Source organism: Hemiscyllium ocellatum, chromosome 23 (assembly GCF_020745735.1).
Source record: "Hemiscyllium ocellatum isolate sHemOce1 chromosome 23, sHemOce1.pat.X.cur, whole genome shotgun sequence".
NCBI lineage: Eukaryota > Metazoa > Chordata > Chondrichthyes > Orectolobiformes > Hemiscylliidae > Hemiscyllium > Hemiscyllium ocellatum.
The window spans coordinates 26,976,353-27,001,603 of record NC_083423.1 but is presented as its reverse complement, the minus strand read 5'-3'; the positions used below and the strand labels follow the sequence as shown (position 1 = coordinate 27,001,603).

At 38.5% G+C, this 25,251-nt stretch overlaps 1 protein-coding gene across 2 annotated transcripts in view; it reads left to right on the top strand.

Moving 5' to 3' along the window:
- Window positions 1-10,524, top strand: part of gsap (gamma-secretase activating protein) — an 83,610-nt gene extending 73,086 nt beyond the window's left edge. For both annotated transcript variants that reach the window (XM_060842823.1, XM_060842824.1), the window contains exons 28-31: window positions 2,617-2,678; window positions 3,208-3,312; window positions 4,874-4,973; window positions 9,347-10,524. In XM_060842823.1, coding sequence (XP_060698806.1) covers window positions 2,617-2,678; window positions 3,208-3,312; window positions 4,874-4,973; window positions 9,347-9,447 — 368 coding nt within the window. In that variant the 3' untranslated portion in view covers window positions 9,448-10,524. The remainder of the gene's footprint in view (window positions 1-2,616; window positions 2,679-3,207; window positions 3,313-4,873; window positions 4,974-9,346) is intronic.
- Window positions 10,525-25,251: the final 14,727 nt, after the last annotated feature.

The window sequence follows — 25,251 nt, the reverse complement described above, 5'->3', positions numbered from 1 at the left end:
AAAAGGAATACCTTATTTCTTCAAACAGGCACCTTGGCTATCCAATAAAGTAAAGTTCAGACCTGGTCTTACCAGGTCTGCATTGCACACACAAGAGTCACAATCCTGGACTTTTGAAATGTGGTTTGAGTTGGCACCTGATGATTTTAGTTAGCCAGTTGCCATGAGCCCCACACGCCAAAAGGCTGGGTTTGCTGCGACTGAAATTTCAAGAGGTGCACTCTCAGTTCATACAGCCACAGTATCTGTGATGTCACTGCTAGTGACTGGGTAGGACCTATGTCATAGTTTTGACACTTGTTGTTGTGGGACTCTTGTTGGGCTTCAGGGCTATGGGATTGTTCATGTTCTGGATGAGAGATAGCCAGTGGTGGAGCAACCAGACGGGTGGGAGGGAGAGACATCAACAACTACGTCTGGTTTTGGTTCCAGTGCAGTTTGGGTGCACAGTTATGACATCAGGTGGCACTGACCTCCTTTTCAAGTATGTTGACAGAAGATGCATCAGTGCTCAAAATGTTTCTCATATCTGCCTGTTTAAAAATGGGAATTGTCACAATTGGGGGTGGGGTTTCTGATTTCAGTGTTTCTGTCCTGGTGAAAATCCATGCTGATGCCTCTCCAATAATGCTTTTATTTATATGTTCACAGTATATGTTTTCGAACATAATGTATTGACATAATTCAAACTTTCTGTTAACAATTAAAATATTCATTTTTAAAGTTAACCTCCATGGAGGTTATAGCAATAAACTTTGTTCCAGCAATAGCATTTGCTTTATCAGGTACTCAGTGTTGCATTGTCCTGAGAAGATATTGCTTGTTTGGCTAATATTTATAGGCAGATTTGTGACTTTGAAAATAAAATTTGATTTTGTCAGTTATTGTTCTAAGAAACATTTTATAATGGGTTATCTCTGATTAATAATAAATATTTGTCTGTTTTGAGTAATTGCAAAAACACTTTCAGTTAGTTGTTTGGGTTCAAAACAAAATTCAAGTAGTTTGCTTCTAATCTTTGTTTTTGTAACATAGTAGATGAGCTGAACTAATGAATAGCTGCTTGCTTCTCCCACCTGGGCAAGCTTAATTATGTAAAATTGTTGAAACTTTGAGACATTTTTATTACTTTAAAATTTCTTGAAGTTGTTGGAAAAGGGTTTAATATTCCTTTAGCATTTCTCAGTTTTAGTTTTTGCTGTTATTTCAATTCATATCTTAATAAACCTGATGTGATTTTGTAATTTGAGGTATGTTAGTTCGCTATTTGACCATCCGTCAATGGTAATACTCCGTTTCTTGCTGTGTGTATGTAAGGGAAGGTAAATTCACCATAGTTCTAGCAGACCATAGGCTGCTCTCTCATTCAAGAGAGGCGACTGGTGGTGGTTTGAATATGAGGGTCACCACAACTTATGTGAGGTTGAGAAAATGGGACCTTATTGTGACCTCAGCCAATACAGGAACTGAACCAGGATCAGCGTCACTCTGCATTACAAACCAACCATCCAGCTGACTGAGATAAACAATTAATTATTTGCAGTGGCCTCATCCCTTAATCTGAAATGCTTTGTAAGATGCTAAGGACTGAGGTGATTGCATTGGCTACAATCATGTATTAGCAGACAGGATGATTCTCTTTTCAGTCCTTCTCTTTATAACTTAGATGCCTGACTCAAAGGTATATTTTATTAAGGTTTCTGTAACCAGAGAAGATAAGATGGACTGCATTCTTATCTGGCCCATCGTTGGGTAGAAGTACAATGTAGCTGAAGGAACTGCTGCATACTGCATAGAAAATAGGAAACAGGAGTATATCATTCAGCTCTTCAAGCCTGTCCCTGTTCTTCCATTCAATGTGATCATAGGTGATTATCCAATTCAGTATCCTGTTCCTGCTTTCTCCTCGAACTTTCTGATCCTTTTAGCCCTAAGAACTATGTCCAACTTCTCCTTGAAAACACTCTGTTTTGGCCTCAAAAGCTTTGTGGTAGAGAATTCCACAGGCAGTGTAAATGAAAAGTAATCCTATTTATTGATTTTTTTTTTAAAAAAAGGTTTTTCTTTATCTATTCATGGATTGCTGAAATCATTTATTCATTGTCATTCCAATATTTGGACTGTATCCCTATAGAATCGTAGTGTAATACAGTGCAGAACAGGGTTGTTTGGCCCACTGTATCTGCTTCACCTCAATCAAAAGAAATTCCAGTTGGTCCTGCATTCGCAATTGTTTCTCAAACTATTACGATTCTTTTTTCCTCCAAGAATTAAAATTGTAAAGTCGTATTCCTGTATTTTAAGGTCATACTTCACACATTGTTACATGATACCTCAGCTGCCACTATTCTGTTGCCTTTGGCTATTTCTGCTTCACAGTTCACTTTTTCATTTATCAGTTCTAGGACCATTGGTAAAATAAAGAACTGAGTTCCTAAAGGAATAAAATTATTTTCTGTGCACCTTTTTATTTCAAGTTTACTTTCTCTTGGTAAAGGGAATACACTGATTTTTTTAAAAAGTAGTTTTCTTTTATTCATTCATGGCTGGACCAACATTTATTTATTACACATGTATTTGCACTGCTCTTGAGTACATTCTTTCCTTACTTTCCAGAAGTTGATAATTCTGCGACCAATGAAAGATTCAAGTTCAGCATCGCAACAAGAATTCCAGAAGTAAGTAACCATCTGAGATTGTGTTCTCTTCACTCTTCTCAGTGGTGTTCTTTTTGACAAAAATGCAATGCGAAAAGGGTAATCAGTCAATGAGCCTGCTTCTGTTGCTAGCCATTGCATGATCTATCATGTCTGCAACTCTAGATTCGATGAGATATCATTCTACATAAATTCCATCTCTCTTCAATGTTAACATAATGACTTGCATCAGCCCTGAATATGTAATCACATTAGGATCTCGAATGTTTAAACTTCTGACTTCGCTTAGTTGGTAGCATTCTTATGGAGGATATGTGGAGAAAGAATGCCTTGTGCAACACCAAAAAATTTCACTAAAGGGTAACTTTTATATAGTAAACTTTTTTTGATTAACGCATGTTTAAAACCTGTATTAAAAGCTACGAAGTATTTCTAAATTAATTTTATAAATCTGAATATTTATCACTTGCAAAACTTTGTGTAAATTTTGTGGAATTTCTGCAAAAATTATTAGATTAATATTGGAATTTGGTGCTGTTCTGCATTATAGACTATTGGACAGAAGATATGTCACCTCTGGGATCATCCAGTCAGTTTATCCTGTATTGCTAGGAACCATGTGAAAACACTGCTGAGTGAACTTCGCACCTATGAGGTGAGCAGTAAATTTTGTTGATACATACATAAGAACCAATTGTTTGACTTTTTTGTTCAGCATGCTGCATTCTCTCAATATGTGTACATTTCACCGTACTTGGAATCCAAATCAAACCGTTGTGGGTAAAATTTGTTCTCCACCTATGGACTACACATACATACATACAATTGTGCACATTGTAGTCATACATGTGCATACAGTTACTTATTTTAAGAATACATTGGACTTAACAGCATCCAGAAAGTTTAGGTGTAACTGAACAAGTTTGGAAACCTCTCAAATGTTCAGGGCATTGCAGGCTAAAATGGCAGTGCTATATAGATCATAGACATACATTCTGCTGCTCGCGCAGTTGGATCACTCCTGATTTCATGGTTATATGAAGCTAGGGTCAGAAGAATTTGAGTCACCAGTGAGGTATGAATAACTCTAGGCTGGCATGTCATCCAATTGCAGTGTCCGAGGTCATTGCAATAACGATTACCTTCTGAAATCTGTGAAAAAGAATGGACTTGGTTCCCATCTTCTCTTGCAGTCATTGACCAGAGATTTTGTCGACATGAAGCTCACTAAGACTAGACATTAGTTGAGCACACTCATGCTTTCTTGCTTTTTTGTGAGAGGTGAATTTATGGTGAGGGTTAAATTTGTTTTCTTCACTCTTGTCAACCAGTTGTAGTATTCCCAGGCAAGCAACAGTGGGGATTCCATGTAGAACAATGTTTTCTTAAGCTCATCCTCCAGAAATTGTCACTTCATCAGGTTTTTTTTTCGATTACAAGTTTAGTTATTTGTTTTTCTTTTCTGAATGTAATTGCCAACTAACAGAAAGTTACAGGTGGTTTTGGTGTTATAGCTTAATGTTTACAAACAGCTAGTAAAATGTAATTCTTCGACAGTATTCTGAGGTTTAGCTTGGTACTTGGGAATAATTTGGATTGGGGTAAAAAGAGAATTCATGATGCATTTGATATGACTTGAAAATGCTTGATTATTTTGTAAAATGGCCAAAGTGAATAAACTTATTCCATACAAGTGCAAATCCTGTCATGGACTATATGGGTTTTGTAGAAAAGAATTTCATAGTGTGTATATGTTTTACACATAGCTTTTTTTAAAGTTTTCAGGGATTGCAATTTCTAAAATTTCTTATTGTAACATATTTGCTCTTTATTCCATATATACAGTGGTCCAGAACATTCAATTCTTAAAAATAAACAATTAGAGTTTTAGGAATTGATTTCTGTTGCTCAATTTAGCTTGGTGCTTATAAATGTAGGACAAATGTGTTGACACGTTCATCAGATGGCAGTATAATTTGTACCATAATTGAGTTGATGTATGTCATTTACTTGAATGATTTATAATACTTTAAAGCCTGATATTTGAGAGCCATGTAATTTTGCATTGACATTATTGGAACAGCCATTTTAGTATTTTAGTATAAATAGCATATATAAATTTTAGTATTTATATATAAGATTGTAACCAAATAACATTTCCATACAGTTAAATTAGACTAGTGATTTTTAAAAAATTTTGGTCAATTTCTTTTCAGAAATCATCAGCTTTTTCCCTGAACGAGCAGACTCCATTTGAGTCTGAGTTTTTGCCACTGACTTGCCTAACAAGAGTCTTAACAGAAGTAGAGGATCAAGGTAGGAAAATTACGTACACCAATGTAAAGTACTGAGGTTAGAAATCTGAAATTTAAAAAAGAAAGCAAGGGATATTCTGCGAGTCGAGCAGCATTTATGGAGAGAGAAGTGCTGCTACCATTTAGGGTCAGATATACAATATTTGCAGAATTTTAATTTTTGTATGATTTACATGATTTTAATCTAATCTTTCCAAAAATATGCCAAGTTCTTTTTAAGTCAACACTCAGATTCTCTTGCTTAACAATAGAAGTTTTATATACAAGCTTTAAACTTCTTTCGGTGTCCAAATCAGGAAGCCATGGATGACCAATTACAACAGGAGTGTCAGCCATCCTGTTCACTCTGAGAGCTGGCTCTGAGGGAGCTGGATCAGTGTCAAAGACAATCCATGTGTAAATAAAGGGTGATTTGGTGATGGGATACTGGCCTCTGGAATTATTTCAATTATTTAATAACTTAAAACTGTCATTAAATGTTAAAAGCCATCTGCTAAACTAAGTGCTTTATTAGCTTTTGAAACTCAACCAAACCTTCATAATGGCTTCAGCTGTTAAAACACACCATTACAGCTCTGGTCAATGAAGCCTACTGAAACTGAAAACTAAGTATTTTTTCCGAAGCTACACCAGGTGGTTTTAATTGAATGCCTGTCATAGAGTTATAGAGAAGTACAGCATGGAAACAGAACCTTCGGTCTAACCTGTCCACGCCGACCAACCCAATCTAGTCCCACCTGCCAGCACCTGACATATATCCCTCCAAACCCTTCCTGTTCATATACCCATCCAGATGCATTTTAAATGCTGTAATTGCACCAGCCTCCACCACTTCCTCATTCCATACACGTACCACTCTTTGTGTGAAAATGTTGCCCCTTATTTCTTTTATATCTTTTCCCCCTCACCCTGAACCTATGCCCTCTAATTCTGGACACCCTAATCCTAGGGAAACAATTTTGTCTATTTATCCTATCCATGCCCCTCATAATTTTGTAAACCTCCATAAAGTCACCCCTCAGCCTCCGACACTCCAGGGAAAACAGCCCCAGCCTGTTCAACCCCTCCTTATAGCTCAAATCCTCCAACCCTGGCAACATCCTTGTAAATATTTTCTGAACCCTTTCAAGTGTCACAGCGTCTTTCTGATAGGAAGGAGACCAGAATTGCACGCCATATTCCAACCAATGACCTGTACAGCCGTAACATGACCTCCCAACCCCTATAATCAATACTCTGACCAATAAAGGAAAGCATACCAAACCCCTCCTTCACTATCCTATCTACCTGTGACTCCACTTTCAAGGAGTTGTGAACCTCCACTCCGAGGTCTCTTTGTTCAGCAACACTCCTTAGGACCATACTATTAAGTGCATAGGTCCTGCTAAGATTTGCTTTCCCAAAATGAAGCACCTTGCATTTATCTGAATTAAACTCCATCTGCCACTTCTCAGCCCATTGGCTCCTCTGATCTGAGGTAACTTTCGCTGTCCACTACACCTCCAATTTTCATGTCATCAGCAAACTTACTAACTATACCTCTTCTGTTCGCATCCAAATTATTTATAATAATGACAAAAAGTAGAGGGCCCAGCACTGATCCCTGTGGCACTCCACTGGTCACAGGCCTCCAGTCTGAAAAACAACCCTCCACCACTACCCTCTGTCTTATACCTTTTGAGCCTGTTCTGTATCCAAATGGCTAGATCTCCCTGTATTCCATGAGATCTAACCTTGCTACTCAGTCTCCCATGGGAAACCTCGTTGAATGCCTTACTGAAGTCCATATCAATCACATCTACAGCTCTGCCCTCATCAATCCTCTTTGTTACTTCTTCAAAAAAACTCAATCAAGTTTGTGTGACATGATTTTCCATGAACAAAACCATGTTGACTATTCCTAATCAGTCCTTGCCTTTCCAAATACATGTACATCCTGTCCCTCAGGATTCCCTCCAACCACTTGCCCACCACTGACGTCAGGCTCACTGGTCTGTAATTCCCTGGCTTGTCCTTACCACCCTTCTTAAACAGTGGCACCACGTTAGCCAACCTCCAGTCTTCTGGCACCTCACCTGTGACTTTTGATGATACAAATATCTCAGCAAGAGGCCCAGTAATCACTTCTCTAGCTTCCCACAGAGTTCTAGGGTACACCTGATCAGGTCCTGGGGATTTATCCGCTTTTTATGCATTTCAAGCCATCCAGCACTTACTCCTCTGTAATATGGATATTTTGCAAGGTGTCACCATCTATTTCCTTACATTCTATATCTTCTGTATTCTTTTCCACAGTAAATACTGATGCGAAGTACTTGTTTAGTATCTCCCCATTTCCTACAGCTCCGCACAAAGGCCACATTGCTGATCTTTGAGGGGCCCTATTCTCTCCCTAGTTACACTTTTGTCCTTAATGTATTTGTAAAAACCCTTTGGCAAATAGAACTAAGGAGAATCCAAAGCTATCTCATGTCCCCTTTTTGCACTCCTGATTTCCCTCTTAAATATACTCTTCTAAAGATTCATTCAATCTCTCCTGTCTATACCTGACATGCGCTTCCTTCCTTCTTTTTCTTAACCAAACCCTCAATTTCTTTAGTCATTCAGCATTCCCTATACCTACCAGCCTTTCCTTTCACCCTAACAGGAATGTACTTTCCGTGGATTTTCATTATGTCACTTCTGAATGCTCCCCATTTTCTGGCTATTCCGTTACCTGTGAACATCTGCTCCCAATCAGCTTTTGAAAGTTCTTGCCTAATACCATCAAAATTGGCCATTCTCCAATTTAGAACTTCAATGTTTAGATCTGGTCAATCCTTTTCTATCACTATTTTAAATCTCTAATAAAATTATGGTTGCTGCCCCAAAGTGCACCCCCACTGACACCTCAGTCACCTGCCCTGCCTTACTTCCCAAGATTAGGTCAAATTTTGCACCTTTTTCTAGTAGGTACATCCACCTACTGAATCAGAAAATTGTCTTGTACGCACTTAACAAATTCCTCTCCATCTAAACCTTTAACACAATGACAGTCCCAGTCTATGTTTGGAAAATTAAAATACCTTACCATAATCACCCTATTATTCTTACAGATAGCTGAGAGCTCCTTATAAGTTTGTTTTTCAATTTCTCTTTGACTATTAGGGGATCTATAATACAATCCCATAAGGTGATCATCCCTTTCTTATTTCTCAGTTCCACCCAAACAACTTCCCTGGATGTATTTCCGGGAAAATCCTCCCCCAGTACAGCTGTAATGTTATCCTTTATCAAAAACTGTCCCCCCCGCGTCTTTTGCCTCCCTTTCTGTCCTTCCCTGTAGCATTTGTATCCTGGAACATTAAGCTGCCAGTCCTGTCCATCCCTGAGCCATGTTTATGTAATTACTGTGATACCAGACTTTATTTTAAAGTTGTAAGCCTTGTGGGTTTTGAAAGATTACACTTCCCATTGTAACAAGTTCCCAGCATACTTTTTGGCAACTTTGAGTGATTGATAGCAATGGCTTTAAAAAAAAGCTTAAATGGATCTCAACCCTTAGTTAATGCTTATCAATGTAGTGGTCGATAGACCTACGCAAGTCTACCTTTTCAGAAGAAATCCCTATGATGAATCACTGCATATAAAATATGTTTAACCCCTATTTGATGTTATCAAAACATAATACTTGCCTGTAAGAATTTTTCCTATTCCTCAGCAGACGTCTCCTGTTTCCAAACTCTCACCCAGAAAGGTTTTTACAATGGCTTCCAAAACCACCTCCTGATTAATTCTGGGAGATTAAGTAAAATATTTCCTCCTTCTATTAATGATAATCCAACCTCACAAACAGTACTTGTGGGATTGCAACTTGATTCTCTTCCTACCCTTCAAAGTTTGTCAGGACTGTTTCAGAAGGGAATAATCAAATTTCCAACGTACTTCTGTCAATTCTCTTCCATGTTTCCAACTTTTTTAAGGCATAAAAATCCAGCCCATAATATCAGGTATCTTGGGCAGTGATGAGGAAAATGTCTTCTTTTAGAAGTTATGAATGACTTTCCAAAAGTACTGTGTATATCAGTCAATGCATATATTCAAGACTGATATCTATAGAATCTTGGGCACTAAGATACTCGACAGATGTGAGGTTAGGGTGTAAGTCTAATTTAAATCATATGTTTAGGAAATAACAGCAAGCTTGAGGAACCTTCTGGCCTAGTGTTGGCCTTATTCCCTGTGTTCATATAACCCTGCACCTGTAAAGCTGTCCCTGGTTTTGCTGAAGAACCTGCATCCAATTACTTTTATATCCTGTATTTTGACATCCAGCACTACATGTTTTTTCACTAGTCTACACTTAATTATTATGTATTTTACTTCTCTTTGCAGCATTAAGCCATTTAGAGGAATCCGAAAATGTGGATGCAAAGTTTGTGGAAGAAGTAGCACTGAAGCAGACATTAACTTTCCTTGGTCTTGAAAATAAGTGACATAAGCAAGGACACATTAAAGGGGAAACATTTGATACTGATATCTTTCAAGAAATAATTTAATTTTTTGCTTGGTTATTTGCCACGTGTAAAATAGAAATAATCAAGATACACATCAAGGTAAAACAAAACTTGTTCAAAGAGCGAGAGAGAGAGCAATCTGTGGTCTAATTATGTATGTATTGGTTCCATTTAATTACCAACACTAATTCTGTTTGTTAAATTGAGTTGAGACACTTCAGATTCTAAGCTGAACTACAACAGTGTTCAGAGGATGATTTTTGACAATGACTGTTGCAATCTCATGATGATGGACATGCTGAAACCTGTGGTTCAGCCCAATTTATGATTCCAAATGAAGGAAAACATGTAGTAGGAAGCTTTTTAAGAAAGTCAAACAGGTTTTAAAACATGTGGTATCTACCATATGTGCAATTTTAATTCCCTGAACACAATGTTTTAAAAGAAAATACTCAAATTACACAATATTATTTATTTACTTATTAAATACATGACCACAGTAGTTAATCTGTAAAATATTTAACAATAGATGGTGTAGTATCTGTAGTTTTGGGAATATGCTTCAGTAAGATGTTTGTTCTAAGTGATAAAACAAAATGTTACTTTCAAATGTTTGAGTCTCAAGAAAACATTGCATCAAATGCAATAGAAATACACCTTTTTGAATACTTTTGAATGCATGCAGTTGATATCCTTCTATCTACTTCAATATATAACCTATTTTGCAATAAGTTTGACTAAAAGTTAATTTGTAAAACTTGGTCTTGATTTTCTGGAAAAATATGTATCGCTGTGGAAGTGATTGTAGATCAAACATTTGCACAGGGACTGAGCATTTATAGAATATGCAGTCTTCCATTTGTACTTCAAATGCTTGAATTTTTAAAGTCACAAATATGAAACTATTAATTCCCATGATAAAGCTACATTTTTCTACATGTAAAGTTATGTAAGATTTGATTTGAAACAATGTACATAAATATAGAATTATTACTCTGTGCTACATTTGATGTGTGTTGCTCGACATGTTTTAGAAAGTCAATATGTTGCTGATTGTCTTAGCTATTCCAAAACAATGGTTCTTTATCTAATTATTCTACTAATTGAAGTAAATGTTAGCTTTTTCGGCTTTTTGAAATTTAATTTTATGTAACTCAGATTCATTTTATAAAATATCAAAAAATAGAAAGCTGTTGTTATTTGGTGACATTTCAGTGAACGCAGAAAGTTTTGACTGTTTGCTCAGTTGCAAGAGAATGGGGTAAAAACAAAAGTTCTATTCCAGAAAACGAAATTTTTTCTTCATAGAAACTTGAGTAACCATCTCTTCAATTAATGAAGAATTAGTAAAATTGTGAAAAAAAAAATGAGGGTGTGGATGTAGGTTTACTCACTGAGCTGGAAGGTTCATTTTCAGATGTTTCTTCACCATACTAGGTAACATCTTCAGTGAGCCTCCAGCCAAAACACTGCTGATGATTCCTGCTTTGTTTATATGTTTGGGTTTCTTTGGGTTGGTGATGTCGTTTCCTGTTCTTTTTCTCAGGGGGTGGTAAATGGGGTCCAAGTCAATGTGTTTGTTGATAGTTCCGGTTGATAGAGACAGTAATGCAGACACTCAAAAAAAAACCAACTTTGCCAAACATCTAACTCAAGCTTTGCATCTGCTACGTTGATGACCCCTTTGTCATCACTAAACAGAACACATTAAAGGAAACCTTCAAGACTTACTGGCATAAAAGAAGAGGAAAACAACAACAAGTTGCCATTACTAGATATCACAGTAGAATGAACAGCCAATGGGGAACTTCAAACCAGCATCTACAGGAAAACAACACATACAGACCAAATATTGAACTACAGAAGCAATCATCCCAACATCCACAAACAAAGCTGCATCAGAACATTATTTCAACGAGTCACCATACACTGCAGCACAGAGGAACCACACAGAGCAGAAGAAAACCACCTATACTTTGGATTCAAAAAGAATGGGTAGATACCTAATGAACACAGTTGGCCAATTTCTCAGCAACAAACCCAAACAATGCAGACAAAACACGTCCAGAAACACTAGCTACTCTCCCCTACATCAAAGGCATCTCTGAAATGACTGCCAGACTACCCCGACCCCTTGGCGTCATGGTAGCCCACAAGCATGCTAAAATAGCAGCTAATTATGCCTTTGGGGAACCTTAAGGATGTTCCAGAACCTGAAGGTGGCCCTAAGTTCCCTTTTAAATGGTCACGGGCAGGCGTCCGATACCTAGGCATTTTTATTACCCCCAAGTTTGATCTGTTATTTCGGACTAACTTTGCTCACTTGCTTGACAATATTAGGTGAGATCTCCAGAGATAGCTGGGCCGAATATCTCTCATTAACACGAATGTTCTTCCTTGTTTGCTTTATCCCATGCGTATGCTCCCTATAATGTTTCCCCGGTCAACGCTGCGGAAGCTTATGGGATGGTTTGGTTCCTTTGTCTGGCATCGTGGGCGGCCCCTCATCAAACTTACTGAATTGCAGTTGCCTCATGGAGAGGGAGGAGTTAATTTCCCAGAAATCAGGAGGTATCAATTGAGTTTCCCTACTGTCCTTTGTCTGTGATTGGGCAGATAATGATCCAAACTCAATACAGCTGGATATCGAGGCCTCCCAGGCAAAGTGCCCTCTTATTAACCTGTTGTCCATGGATAAGATGAGGACAGTTATGGACCATTGCCAGAACCCCATTATCATTAGTACGGTCAAGGCATGGAGGGCGTTGGGTCAGAGTAAGGGTTGATTATCCAAGACTTCGCTACTTATACCTATAGTTGGCATGCCAGAGTTCCGACCAGGGATGATGGACTCAAGGTTCAAACTATGGGCAGCAAGAGGAGTTTCTAGTTTGGGAGACTTGTTTGAGGAGGAGGTTACGATGTCTTTTGAGCAACTGAGCCGCAAATACGGGTTGCCCAGCGATCTTTTCCGTTTTTTTCAGGTTCGGGATTTCATCCAGAAGAAGACTACACTTCTCACTAAGCCCCTATTAGCCCGATACAGAGAGGTTGTTGCTACGCTCCACAAGCACTCTTGGTTACTGCCCTCTGTCGCTTGCTGGGTGGCAAGGCCTGGCAGGCTATTAGCCGGTTATGTGAGGTCTGCGAGCAAGAGCTGGGAGTGGAGATCTCTTCTGAAACATGGGAGAACATATGGGAGAATACTTGAAAGATCTCAATGTGTAATAGGACATGCATTACGCAGTTAAAAGTTCTGCACAGGGCTCATTAGGCACCAGACCATCTGCCGAAGTTTAAAAAAGGGGCGTCTTCAGTGTGTCTAATGTAAAATAAGTGTATTGCTTCTGGACATGCCATAGGATCTGTGTTTATTGGAATGCTGTGTTGGGAATGATAGGGAAGGTATTGAGGACTGAAGTCAAAGTAGACCCGATATCTCTCCTTTTTTAGGTCTACCGAATTTGCCATCTTTTGACTGGCATGGGAAGAAACTATTTAATATTCTTGCATACTGTGCACGGAAGAATATTCTGATGAATTGGGTGTCTGGGAACCTGCCGGGCTTGCTGGGATGGCAGAAATTAATTATGGAGCATATTCCCTTGGACTTTTTTACAATTATGGTGCACCATACAACAGACTTTTAAACGACATGGCAACCCTACTTGAGTTATTTGGATATAAATTTGTCAGTTATCTTAACTAGGGCATTTGTTTAACCAGGATGATTAGATTTGTCAAGCCCTGGGCCCTGGAGGGGGTCTCCTGAGTTGATACAGGTATTTGTAATGAGCATAGCTGTTCTGTATTTTTTGTTTTTGTTTTTTTTTTGGTGTTGCTTTGCACAGTGTTAGGGTTTGCTTTGCATTATAGGGTAGGTTAGTAGATAGTAGTTGTATTGTAATTTGTGCTTTTTTTCTTTTCTTATATTATACTGATATTTGTTTTTTTTCAAAATTTCATGTTTAAAGTTAAAAAAATTTGCTAATAAATATATTTACAAAAAAAAGCAGCTAATGAACTTTGAAAGATAGTATACAGAAAACTAATGTCATTTCCAAAATACCTTGCAAGAACTGTAACAAACACAACATTAGCAAACAGGCAGAAAACTAGCCACCGGATACATGAACACCAGCTAGCCACAAAACGACATGACCCTCTCTGACTAGTATCCCTACATACAGATAAGGAAGGCTACCACTTCAACTGGGACAATACATCAATTCTAGGACAAGCCAAACAGACACACACTAGAATTCCTAGAAGCATTGCATTCCAACCAGAACTCTACCAACAAACACATTGACTTGGACCCCATTTATCATCCACTGAGAAAATAACAGAAAATGACATCACCAACCCAAAGAAACCCAAACATACCAATAGAAAGCAGGAATCATTAGCAGTGCTTCATCTGGAGGCTCACTGAAGATGTTACCAAGTATGGTGACAAAATGTCTGAAAATGAACCGTTCAGCTCAGCGAGCCAACCTCAACCTGAGCTGCAAATCATCTCTAAACTCGCTAAAATTTAGGGTGTTGAAATACTTACTTTTCATTGTGTGAATTACATTCATATTACCTTGTTTCTTACTTGTTTTGCTCCTAAAGTTAATAACTTGCAAGGTTATTGTTCTGTTTACCTTCTGATCCCACACCTAAGTGACCATCACTTGTGCAATAGCTTCAGTAATGTGAGTTGGTCTGCATAATAGGGGGCCAAGGACATATGTCTAATCCTGTCCCTCCTGAACACCATGCATGGACACTTGCAGCCTATGATTTTAGAAACCAGTGTGGAATTTCAATGGTCATTATTTTTATTCAAGACTGTCAATAAACTAAGATTGGGAGTAACCAGTGCCTACTGCATCTCCATGCTAACCAAAATCCAACCAATCAGCAGTCTCTTCTCATGCTGAACAAGTAGTTACCTTTTTTCTTTGTAGTTCAGATAAAAATGCAAGACGAAAAGCTTTGACTCCATGTGTCTGTTTTTAAAGTGATTTTTAAAAACAAATGTATACTGTAACTGATCAAGAACAATTGAATTGAATTGAATTGACTTTATTATCATGTGTACCGAAGCACAGTGAAAAGCTTTGTCTTGTGAGCAATACAGGCAGATCATACAGTCAAGTAGCATAGATAAGTAAACAAGAGGTAAACAGCAGCAAAAACCAAAACACAGTTGCAGGTGAACGCTAAGAGTCTGAGAGTCCATTCAGTATTCTAACAACAGTAGGGTAGAAACTGTTGCAAGACCGGCTGGTGCATGTGTTCAGGCTTCTGTACCTTCTCCCCTGTTGTAGAGGTTGCCAGGGTGGGATGGATCTTTTGAGAATGTTAGTGGCCTTTCCTTGACAGCGGGCCTGGTAGATGGATTCTATAGATGGGAGGTTGGACTTTGTGATTGTCCAGACTAAGTTCACCACACTCTGTAACTGTCTCTGATCTTGAACGGAGATATTGCCATACCAGGTAGTGATACATCAATACAGAATGCTCTCAATGGCACACCTAGAAAAGTTGGCAAGGGTATTTGCTGTCATGCCAAATTTCCTCAGCTGCCTGACGAAGAAGAGACATTGTTGGGCCTTTGTAACCAGTGCGTCCACATGAAGAATTCAAGAAAGCTTGTTGTGGTTGACCACTCCCAGGAGCTTGACACTCTCCACTCGTTCCACCTCTGTGCTGTTAATATGTAGGGGGCATGAGTAACATCCCGCTGAAAGTCAATAATGAGTTCCTTTGGTTTTGCCAGCATTGAGAGCTAGGTTGTTCTCAATGCACCATTTTTCCAGGTCTTCATCTCCTGTCTGTAGTCTGTTTCGTCGTCATCTGAGATTCGACGAACTATGGTTGTGTAATCAGCAAACTTGTAAATGGCATTAGTCTGTTATTTGGCGACGCAGTCATGGGTATACAGTGAGTAGGAGAAAGTGAGGTCTGCAGATGCTGGAGATCAGAGCTAAAAACGTGTTGCTGGAAAAGCACAGCAGGTCAGGTAGCATCCAAGGAACAGGAAATTCGACGTTTCGGGCACAAGCCCTTCATCAGGAATGAAATGAGTACAGTGAGTACAATAGGGTGCTGAGTACGCACCCTTGAGGGTCTTCAGTGTTGAGTGTTAATGAGGATGAAATATTGTCCCCAATCATCACTGATTATGGCCTGCAGGTAAGGAAACTGAGGATTCAGTTGCAGAGAGAGTGGGGCTTAGTCTGAGATCACTAAGTTTAGTAATCCATCTCGAGAGGATAATAGTGTTGAAGGCTAAACTGTAGTCAATGAGTAGGATTCTTACATAGCTGTTCTTGGTATCAAGATGTTCTAGGAAGGAGTGAATAGCAAATGACATGGCATTTGATGTTCCAATAGGCAAATTGGAGTGGGCCAGGCGTAGTGGGGAGGCTGGGTTGATTAATGCCATGACCAGCCTTTCAAAGTACTTTCATGACCACTGAAGTTAGTGCTACTGGGCGGTAGTCATTGAGATATGCTGCATGAGCCGCCTTGGGCATAGGAATGGTGTTGGCCCTCTTGACATAGGCAGGGACAGTGACCTGCTGCAGGGAGAGATTGAAGATGTCCGAGAAGACCTGTGCCAGTTAATCTGCACATGCTCTGAGTGCACGGCCTGGTATTCCATCTGGTCCCATTGCTTTCCTTGGATTCACATGAAGGAAAACTGATCTGACCTCTGATGCAGTGACTGTTGCGATAGTTTCGTCAGGACTTTTTGGGATAGGTGTTACCTGTACGCCAGAATTCTGCTCAAAGCGAGCATAGAAGGCGTTGAGATGATCTGGGAGAGATGTGTCATCGTCTGCTATCTTGCACTGTCTCTTTTTAGAACCTGTGATGTCATTCAATCCTTGTGCACTTGAAACTTTGAGAGGGATCTGTTACTACAATAGTTCTGAAACTTGGACTGAACTTTCCCAAGTGCTTTTGAAGTATTTAGGGTGAGAGGATAACAGTGGCGGTTAAGGTTTAGGCTGGGTCTCAACTGGTAACCTGTACATCATGGTGAGGAGCCAATTAAATTTGTTGGGTGACGAATTAATCAGCAAATTTTAAACCACACACAAATTTTGCAAGCATTACATGGGTCCCAACTCTGTCATTGCCTCTGTAATTAGGAGAAAGTGAGTTCACAATGTGAAAACTAAAGGATTTCAATGATTGCCAGCTGTAAATGGTGAGACTGCAGTCTTCCTATGTCAAAGCCTTGTGATTTTGTGAAAATTTCCTGAAAACACAGTCTCTGATCACCTTGGGACTAATGCAATGTGTGATATAAGATTAGTGTTTTATATTTGTGTGTGTGTGTGTGTGTGTGTGTGTGTATATATGTGTGTGTATATATATATATATATATTAATGTGTGTGTGTGTGTGTGTATAGTTTATTAAGAGATTTGATTTTAAACTAGTTGCATCAGGTTTTGGTCTGTTTCAACAAAATGTTTAATTATTAACTTCTGTAGCCAAGATGGCAACTTATAAAGCATAGTATGAGAAAGAGATTTCCCCAAGTAATGGGGTTTTGCTTTTATTGAGTGAACTTTCAAGAAAAACAGAAGAAATAGTTGTGCATTCCGTTTCAAAAAGAAGGATCTGAAAATTATTTCCCATAAGCTAATAAAGAATAACAGATTGAAGAAATATGTTACTTTATTTGTCAAGGTCTTGGCTAAAGCTGGATGTGTAAGACTATTGCTCCTGAGGAAGGAATGATTTAAAGTTGTTAAGAAGTAGATTATGTCAGTGTATGTAGTTTAAAGTTCCAGACAAGAAGTGTTTGGCTAAAACCTGAAGGGGATACTTAAAGTTCAGAGAGTCTACCATCAGTTATACAAAAACACGGAAGAGGCTATTTGTTCTTCAACACTCGGAATTGAAGCCATGTTAAATTAAACTCTGTGTAGATATAATAGGGAAGGAAATTCTCTCTCAAGGGACTACTGTGCTTTGGGATTAGAGGGATTGTATTTAAATGTGATTTGAAACCTTAAAATGCCTTTATGTGTAAATAACTGATTTATTCTATTTCATTCTTTTGCATATTAAACTTGTTTTATAGTTAAAATCAAATCTGCAGCATTATTTGTATAAAAGACCACCTTGTTAAAGCCAAAAGCAAAACCAGTATGATCTATCAAGTCAGATTTCAGTCTGGTATCTGACTTGTCCAGTAATAATATCAACTGCCATCATAACAAGTGGCTCTACTAATAGTAATGATTTCTCTATTACTTCTCTGCTATTCCTGCTACTTCACAGTCGACAGTACTTTCCCTGTTGACATATGGGCTGAAATTAAGCCTATGTGAATGATGTGTCTCTTAACCAGCCGCTACATGAAATTGGGAAATCTCAGATTTTGAGAATGTGGGAGAAACTCTGGTCTGACAGTTTCTGTGGAGGAAGAAAGTGTTGGTCTGTCTTTAAGTTCGGTACGACTCTTCAGAACTGTTTCACTTTCTCCAGAATTCTGTTTGTTTCCGATTTCCAGCAGCTGCAGTATTTTAGATAAATTTCAGACCTTTAGTGACCAGTAAAACATTAGAGAGTTACCAATGTTTGAGGTCAGTTGACTCTTCACTGCAGATGAACTTCAAAAAATGCTCCACAATGTATAATATAAATTTGACTTCTTTAATCTGGAATATGCATTCTGAACAGCATTAGCCTTTCATCTGGGTTACTAACCTGACAGTGTCCCTACGTCGTCGTCACTTACTGGCTATTTGGAAATTAAATACCATGTCTATGTCCTGCAGTATACCAGTGGGATATTCTGGAATTTTGCTTAATTTACTTTTTGGGTAAGGAGAAACTTTACAGGCCTTTGAGATCAAATAATAGAATGGATATTATATGCAAGTGGAAGAATTAATATGATGAGCAAACTGATCTTGTTTCTTTCATTAAAAAAAACCAAAAGAACTACGAATGCTGAAAATCAAACAAAAACAGAAATTGCTGGAAAAATTTAGGTCTGACAGAAATGCTCTGACGGTAAGCCTGTGTGTATGTTCTGTCAATTAACAGGCCGCAGATGCTGGCCGACCTGAATTTTTACAACAATTTATATTATTTGTTTTGTGAATGCTTTCTTCCAAGACTTATCTTCATACAGCAAATACTAAATTTAGAATGTTTGCGTATTCTGTTGTACATGATAGATTGGTACAATTGAATTATTTAATACATTGTTTAAATTAAGAATTGACAAGTTAAGATAGACCCTAAATTGTTAAATTTGTGACTTCCATTTGGAGATGTTTGCATTGCACACAATTTCCTAAGCGGAAATATTTCTTGTATCTGCATTTGCAGTTTCTACTGTGGCTTATTTGTGGTTTTTCAAAATGTAGCTTCACATATTTGACTGACTTAACTTTCTGTTTTAAAGCCAAAAGCCTGTTCCCTTCCTCGATCACTGTGAAGTGATATTAAGCCATATGAGCTATTAACTTCTAAAAATAAATCCCAAGAGTTAGCTATATCTAGGGTTTAATCCTGCGGGCAAAGTATTCATTCTAATAAAATAAACTTTCAGGTTAAAAATATCACTATTCCCTCACTCTCAAACAGACATTTTCATGTTTCTTTTCTGTACCCAGGGATCACTGAATGTAAAAAATTGAGTATTATGGATTCCAGTTACCCAGGTTTTTCTTTACATTTTATCCTGAACTTTCATTGAACTAATAATACTTCAGACTTCCAAATAAACCAGGCAGAGTATTATGTCTATTTTATAGATTGGTAACATGTCCCATCTGCTTGAAAAATGAAATTGGGAAATCCTTTTTAGTATTTTATATGCTTTCACCACAGACGTATGTCCAGAGAATCATGAACTTGTATCTTGTCTTGTGAAACTCAAAGCATTTTAGATTTGGTTGTGACTGCAGCTCATGATGTGCACACTCAAATTTTCATATTCAGATATTCTTTAACCCTGGAACCCCAGGTAAGTTATCTTTGTCAAAATGTTACTATCTTCATAGAGATTTTCACGCAGAGGGTTGTGTGTAAGGAATGAGCTGCCAGAGGGAGTGGTGGCAGCTGGTACAATTACAACATTTAAAAGGTATCTAGATGGGTATATGAATAGGAAGGGTTTAAACAGATATGGGTGAAGTGCTGGCAAATGGGACAAGATTAATTTAGAATAGCTGGTCTGCATGGATGAGTTGAATGGAAGGGTCTTTTTTCATGCTGTACAGGTCTATGACTCTAGTAGTATCTTAACTAGAAGCTTTTTTTTTAATTGGCTGAAAGGATTACATTTTTAGGAGGCTTTTACTGTAACAAACTGGAAACATTATTGATTAAACACTATTTTTGTAGGTCACTTGTACTTTTTTAAAACAGCATTACCTCCTTTTACTTCTACCATAACTAAAAATACAATTTGTGGTATACTTTTACATTGTTTTCAAATTAGATATTCAATTCTCCTGGAACCAGTGTCCTTTAGCATCTAAAGGTTCATATCCATTCCTGTCCCAACCTGGTAACTTTTCGCTCCAGAATTATATTCGAAGTTGAGCATTTGTTTTCTGTAGAGTCTCTTTGATACACTATGCAAAAGCTTTGCAGTCTTATTGCAAATTCTCAGGAATTTGGTCTTCTTCAATCCAAGTATGATCTCTCACCTGCATGAATGCACAAAATGGTAGAAATTTTTCACACCCAACTTCTCCCTTTCTGTTGGATCCTGGTAGACTACCAAAGCCGGAGTATTGTCAGGGATCTGTGAGAAATTTTTCCCTTCTCAAACACCATTTCCATGGCAATGAGATTCGGGTGAACCTTTTTATTCAAGTGTAAATACTGATGAGAAATAAGTGAAACCCTAATTTTTTAGTTTAGAAATAAAAGGACAAGTTCATACATAAGTTTTCAATCCAATATTCTTAACACATTCCTGGGAGTATGCAGATTAGCAGTGTAATAAATAAAAGCAAGGATATGCTACCATTGGCTCACCTTATTTCCCATTAAACCATCTGAGATCTCCTGTTAATTCTTAACAGCTATGTCAATCCTTTTGATTACTCCAGCACATCTGTAAAATGGAAATTACTTGTCTTGCTTTGATTTTACAGGTAATTCATTTTTTTTCTGTTAATTGATGTTTCAAGCCAGACTTTCCTAGAAACAATTCTATTCCATCTTAGTTTTAGTCAATGCCTACTGAAATGCGAACAGAAATTTCTGTGCTGGATTACATGTTCAACAGAAAATGTGGAAGTCCGTGTCACTTAACTTGGATTTTCCTGTTTGATTTTGCAGTTGTCAGTTTATTATGTATACATGTAGCAGACCATAATGAATCATGTGGTGGGGTTGGGCAGGAAGTTGATACCTCTGCTGTTACGTTACAGAGTTCAAAGTCCTGGTGCTATATTTAAAGGGCATTTAGGCAATCATTCCCTGAAAGTCACAAGCATCACATGGTCTTGGAGTGGATGCCTATGGCTAAATGTTCAGGTCCTTTCACCCTTACCCTGTCGGCTTTCTGGTCAACCTCAAAACTTTACCTGAATGGAAGACAGACTTCCAATCTTGGTCAACCTCCTTGATGTATACTTATTACATCTGAGTTTTCCTGCCTCGGTCATCCTTTGTGCCCTGTGTGACTTGGATGACTTTCATCTTCTCTCAATCATGGAGTGGCATAGACAAATGCTACTCAAAGAGGACAAGGCAGGGGCTACTCACTTCAATTCTAGCAAATATAACACCTCATCTGTTGCACATCTCTATATGGACTCAGAAATTGGAATGCATATACTACTAATTTGAGGAGAATGTTTATAAAAATCACACAACATCAGGTCATAGTCCAGCAGGTTTATTTGAAAGCACTAGATTTTAGAGCACCACTCCTCCTCATGCTCACAGAGTTTATAGCCAAAGGAGTCCAGTGTCATGGAGATGTGATTATAGTAAACAACCTGAGATTAAAACTTGCATCTTTTATAATAGGATATACTGGTTTCTGTTCTTTGATATGTAAGTCCCAGAACTACTTTTAAGTTACATTCTCAAGATAGCTCACCTTTTGAAACAATAGGTGTGAAGTCTGTCTGTGTCCCAATGCTACGTCAAACTGACAAACCCTCTGTATAGTTTTACATGGATTCATGCAGTTCGAGAAAAATAAGAAGTAATTCTGCAAAAACAAATTCACCACATAAGCTTAGGCGTGCGCATGTAGGAGCCACAGATTGAGGTGGACATGTGGGTGTGAGAGTACATGATTGTGTGTGTGTGTGTGTAAGCTTGATTAAGTATGGATGTGATAGGTATGTGTGAGGGTTGCGCGTGTCAGTGCGAGTGTGGGGGGTGTACGTGTGCTTATGAGAGAGAGCTCATGTATGCTGGAGGGTCTGCTGGGTGTGAGAGTATGCAGGAGTTTTGGGTGGGTGTGTGTGTGTGTGTGTGTGTGTGTGTATCATGCATAGTGTGACATGAACCCGAGGTCCTGGTTGAGGCTGTTCCCATGAGTACCGAACTTTGCTATCAGCTTCTACTCAGTTGCTTTGTTGCTTGTCCTGAGTCCGCCTCTGAGAATGGTCACCCAAAGGTCCGAGGCTGTATGTTCTGGACCCCTGAAGTGTTCACCCACTGGGAGGGAACACTCCTGCCTGCTGGTTGTTGCATGGTGTCCATTCATCTGTTGTCATAGCGTCTGCTCAATTTCGCAAATTTGCTATGCCTCAGCGTATGAGATAGACAACATTGGCCAAGTCACATGTGTACTCACCGCGTATATGGTGGGAGGTGTTCCCACGTGTTAATACTCTGACACATCTTGCCGCAGCTGCTGTTGTCCTGAATGCTGGGCAGTTTGCTACACACAGCGCAGAGTTGTGACAGAAGCTGGAGGTTTCCTGTACAATGGGTTTCACGGTACATTTGACACTGCCAGAGAGATTCTCACATCGGATCCCATTGCCTGATACGATGGGATGAAGATCCCATTTGTGAAGTTAGTTGGGAAGTGGAAGTTAAAAATTATGAGCATGCTTAATATATAACAGGGCTTCCTAATGTTTCTATTAGTTCAACCCACCTTTTGTAATTCGTAAAGTTCTTAGAATTTTAAACTTACATATTTTTTAATCAACTTGATTAGACATGGTACATGCCTTCGGGAAAGCTGGGATCTGAATCCAAGACTTTTGGCAAGCGTTAGTGACACTGCCATTGTGGAATAAGACTTTTTTACAAACTGTAATTCTTTCATCAGGAACCTGATTTTTGGTCTTTTGTGAAATTAAGTTCCCCACCTGCCTTGTTTCCTGCTCTCGGGAGCAATTGAAAATCCCAACCAGTATAATATCCGGTGTTACATCATCTGCAATGACGGTTTTAAGAATATTATATAGTTTTTTCTCATGAACTATAATTTGGTCTAAAGGAGTAATTAGATTAGTTGAGCCACCATTGACAGATTACAGGTCATAGAAACGTACGGCACAGAAATAGACCCTTCTGTCCAACTCATCCATGCCGACCAGATATCCTAACCTAATCTCGTCCCATTTGCCAGCACTTGACCCAAACCTTTGAAACCCTCCTTATTCATATACCCATCCAGATACCTTTTAAATGCTGTAATTTTACCAGCTTCTACCATTTCCTCTGGCAGCTCATTCCATACGCTCACCACGCTCTGTGTCAACAAGTTGCCTCTTTTATATCTTTCCCCTCTCAAACTAAACCTGTGCCCTCTGGTTCTGGGCTCCCTCATCCCAGGGAAGAAACTTTGTCTATTTATCCTATCCGTGCCCCTCATGATTTTATAAGCCTCTATAAAGTCACCCCTCAGCCTCTGCTCCAGGGAAAACACTCCAGCCTGTTCACACTCTCCCTATAGCTCAAATCCTCCAACCCTGGCAACATCGTTAAATCTTTTTTGAATCTTTCAAGTCTTCCAATCGCAATATTCCATGCAATATTCCAAAAGACTTGGAGGTTTGTCAGGGATGCACTTTTCCTGTCCGACTTCCGATAGGTATACTCCTTGCTCAAAACTTTTGGAGGTTTCGTGAGGGTGCAATAGGTCAAAGGTTTCCGATTGATACTTAAGCAGAAGAGTCAGCAGATGCCTCAAGATTTTTGTAAATGTCCTGTTAGGTTTCTGATGAAATTCTCTCCTTTCATTGCAAGATTCTTTACGCAATTTCTTTTATACTTCTCCTTTGTTTCTTACTCTCTATTTTCTGTCAGTTTAAATCATCTTCTCCACTGCTATTTTCTTTATTCCTCTCAAGAATAGCTATTTCCTTCCCTTTCTTTTTCTTTTAGCCTACATGGGCTTGTAGAGTGTTTTCATTGAGTGAGTAGGTTTCAGCCTGAGTGGGTAGACAAAGGATCTGGATTTAGTTGAAGAGCTGCAGCAGGAAGGACATTGGAATGATTAGTGCCTCAACTATTGACTTATTTATATATAAAAAAGTATTTACATGTTTAAAATGGCCCTTAGCTTCAGGATTTGGGAGTAGCGGAAAACGAAAAGCAAATATCTGATCAGTAAGAGTCATAGATATGCAATGATAATCAAAATAATTTTTGTCAACAAACAAAATCAAAATGGTACATTTTTCTTTCAAAAAGCTTTGCAAGATAAGAGCTTAAAAGATTTTTTTTCAAAAAACAATATATATATATATTATATATATATGAGGTAGTACAGATGAGTGCCTTTGCAGTATAGACCAAAAAACATATGGTGGACTGTACTTGATACCCTTCTCTTCCCCTGAGCCCTTCCTTCAGCACCGGTGTTGGCTCTCCTTCAGACATCCTCCTTCCTCATCTGTAGAGACAGATGGCTGTACCATCTTGCCCTCCAAGTTCTTACCCCGATGTTGAGTGAAGTATTGCTGATAGAGAGTATACTGGTCTGATGATCTGACAATAATTGGCCAGGTTGGATATATCCTGCTTTCTGTGTACAGGACAAAGTTGGGCAATTTTCCACATTGTCAGGTAGATACCAGAATTATACCTGTATGTGAACAGTTTGGCTAGGAGTGTGGCAAATTCTAGAGCACAAGTCTTAAGTATTATTGCCAGAATGCTGTTGGGGTCCATAGCTTTGCAGTATCCAGTAACTTCAGTTGTTTCTTGATATCATACACAGCGAATCAAATTGGTTTTAAAAACTGGCATCTGTAATGCTGGGATCACCTGATTTCATAAAAGTTTTAACTGGAGTAAGGCACATTTTAGTGGTATGAGACAAGAACTTTCAAAAGTTGATTGGAGTAAACTGTTCACAAATAAAAGGATATATGACAAGTGGAATGCTTTCAACTGTGAGATGAATTCAAAGACATTGTTACTGTAAGAGTGAAGGGGAAGGAAGATAAGATTAAAGAGCAACGGATGAATGAAGATAGAGCTTCTAGTCAAGAATAAAAGAGAATCTTACATTCAATATAGTCAACGGGGTTCTAATGAATCGCTTAGTTAATATAAAGATTGTAGGGGCATTCTTAAGAAGGAAATCAGAAAAGCAAAAAAGGGATATGAGAGCATTGGCAGATAAGTTAAGGATTGTCCAAAGAAATTCTTCAAGTACATTAAGAGTAAGAAGGTAACTAGACAGAGGGTAGGGCCCTTAAAGATCAAAGAGATAATCTTTGCTTTACACCCCAGAAGGTGGGAGATTTATTAAAAGAATATTTCCTGTCGGTCTTTACTAGAGAAAGAAATGGAAGCTAGAGGATTCGGGAGATGG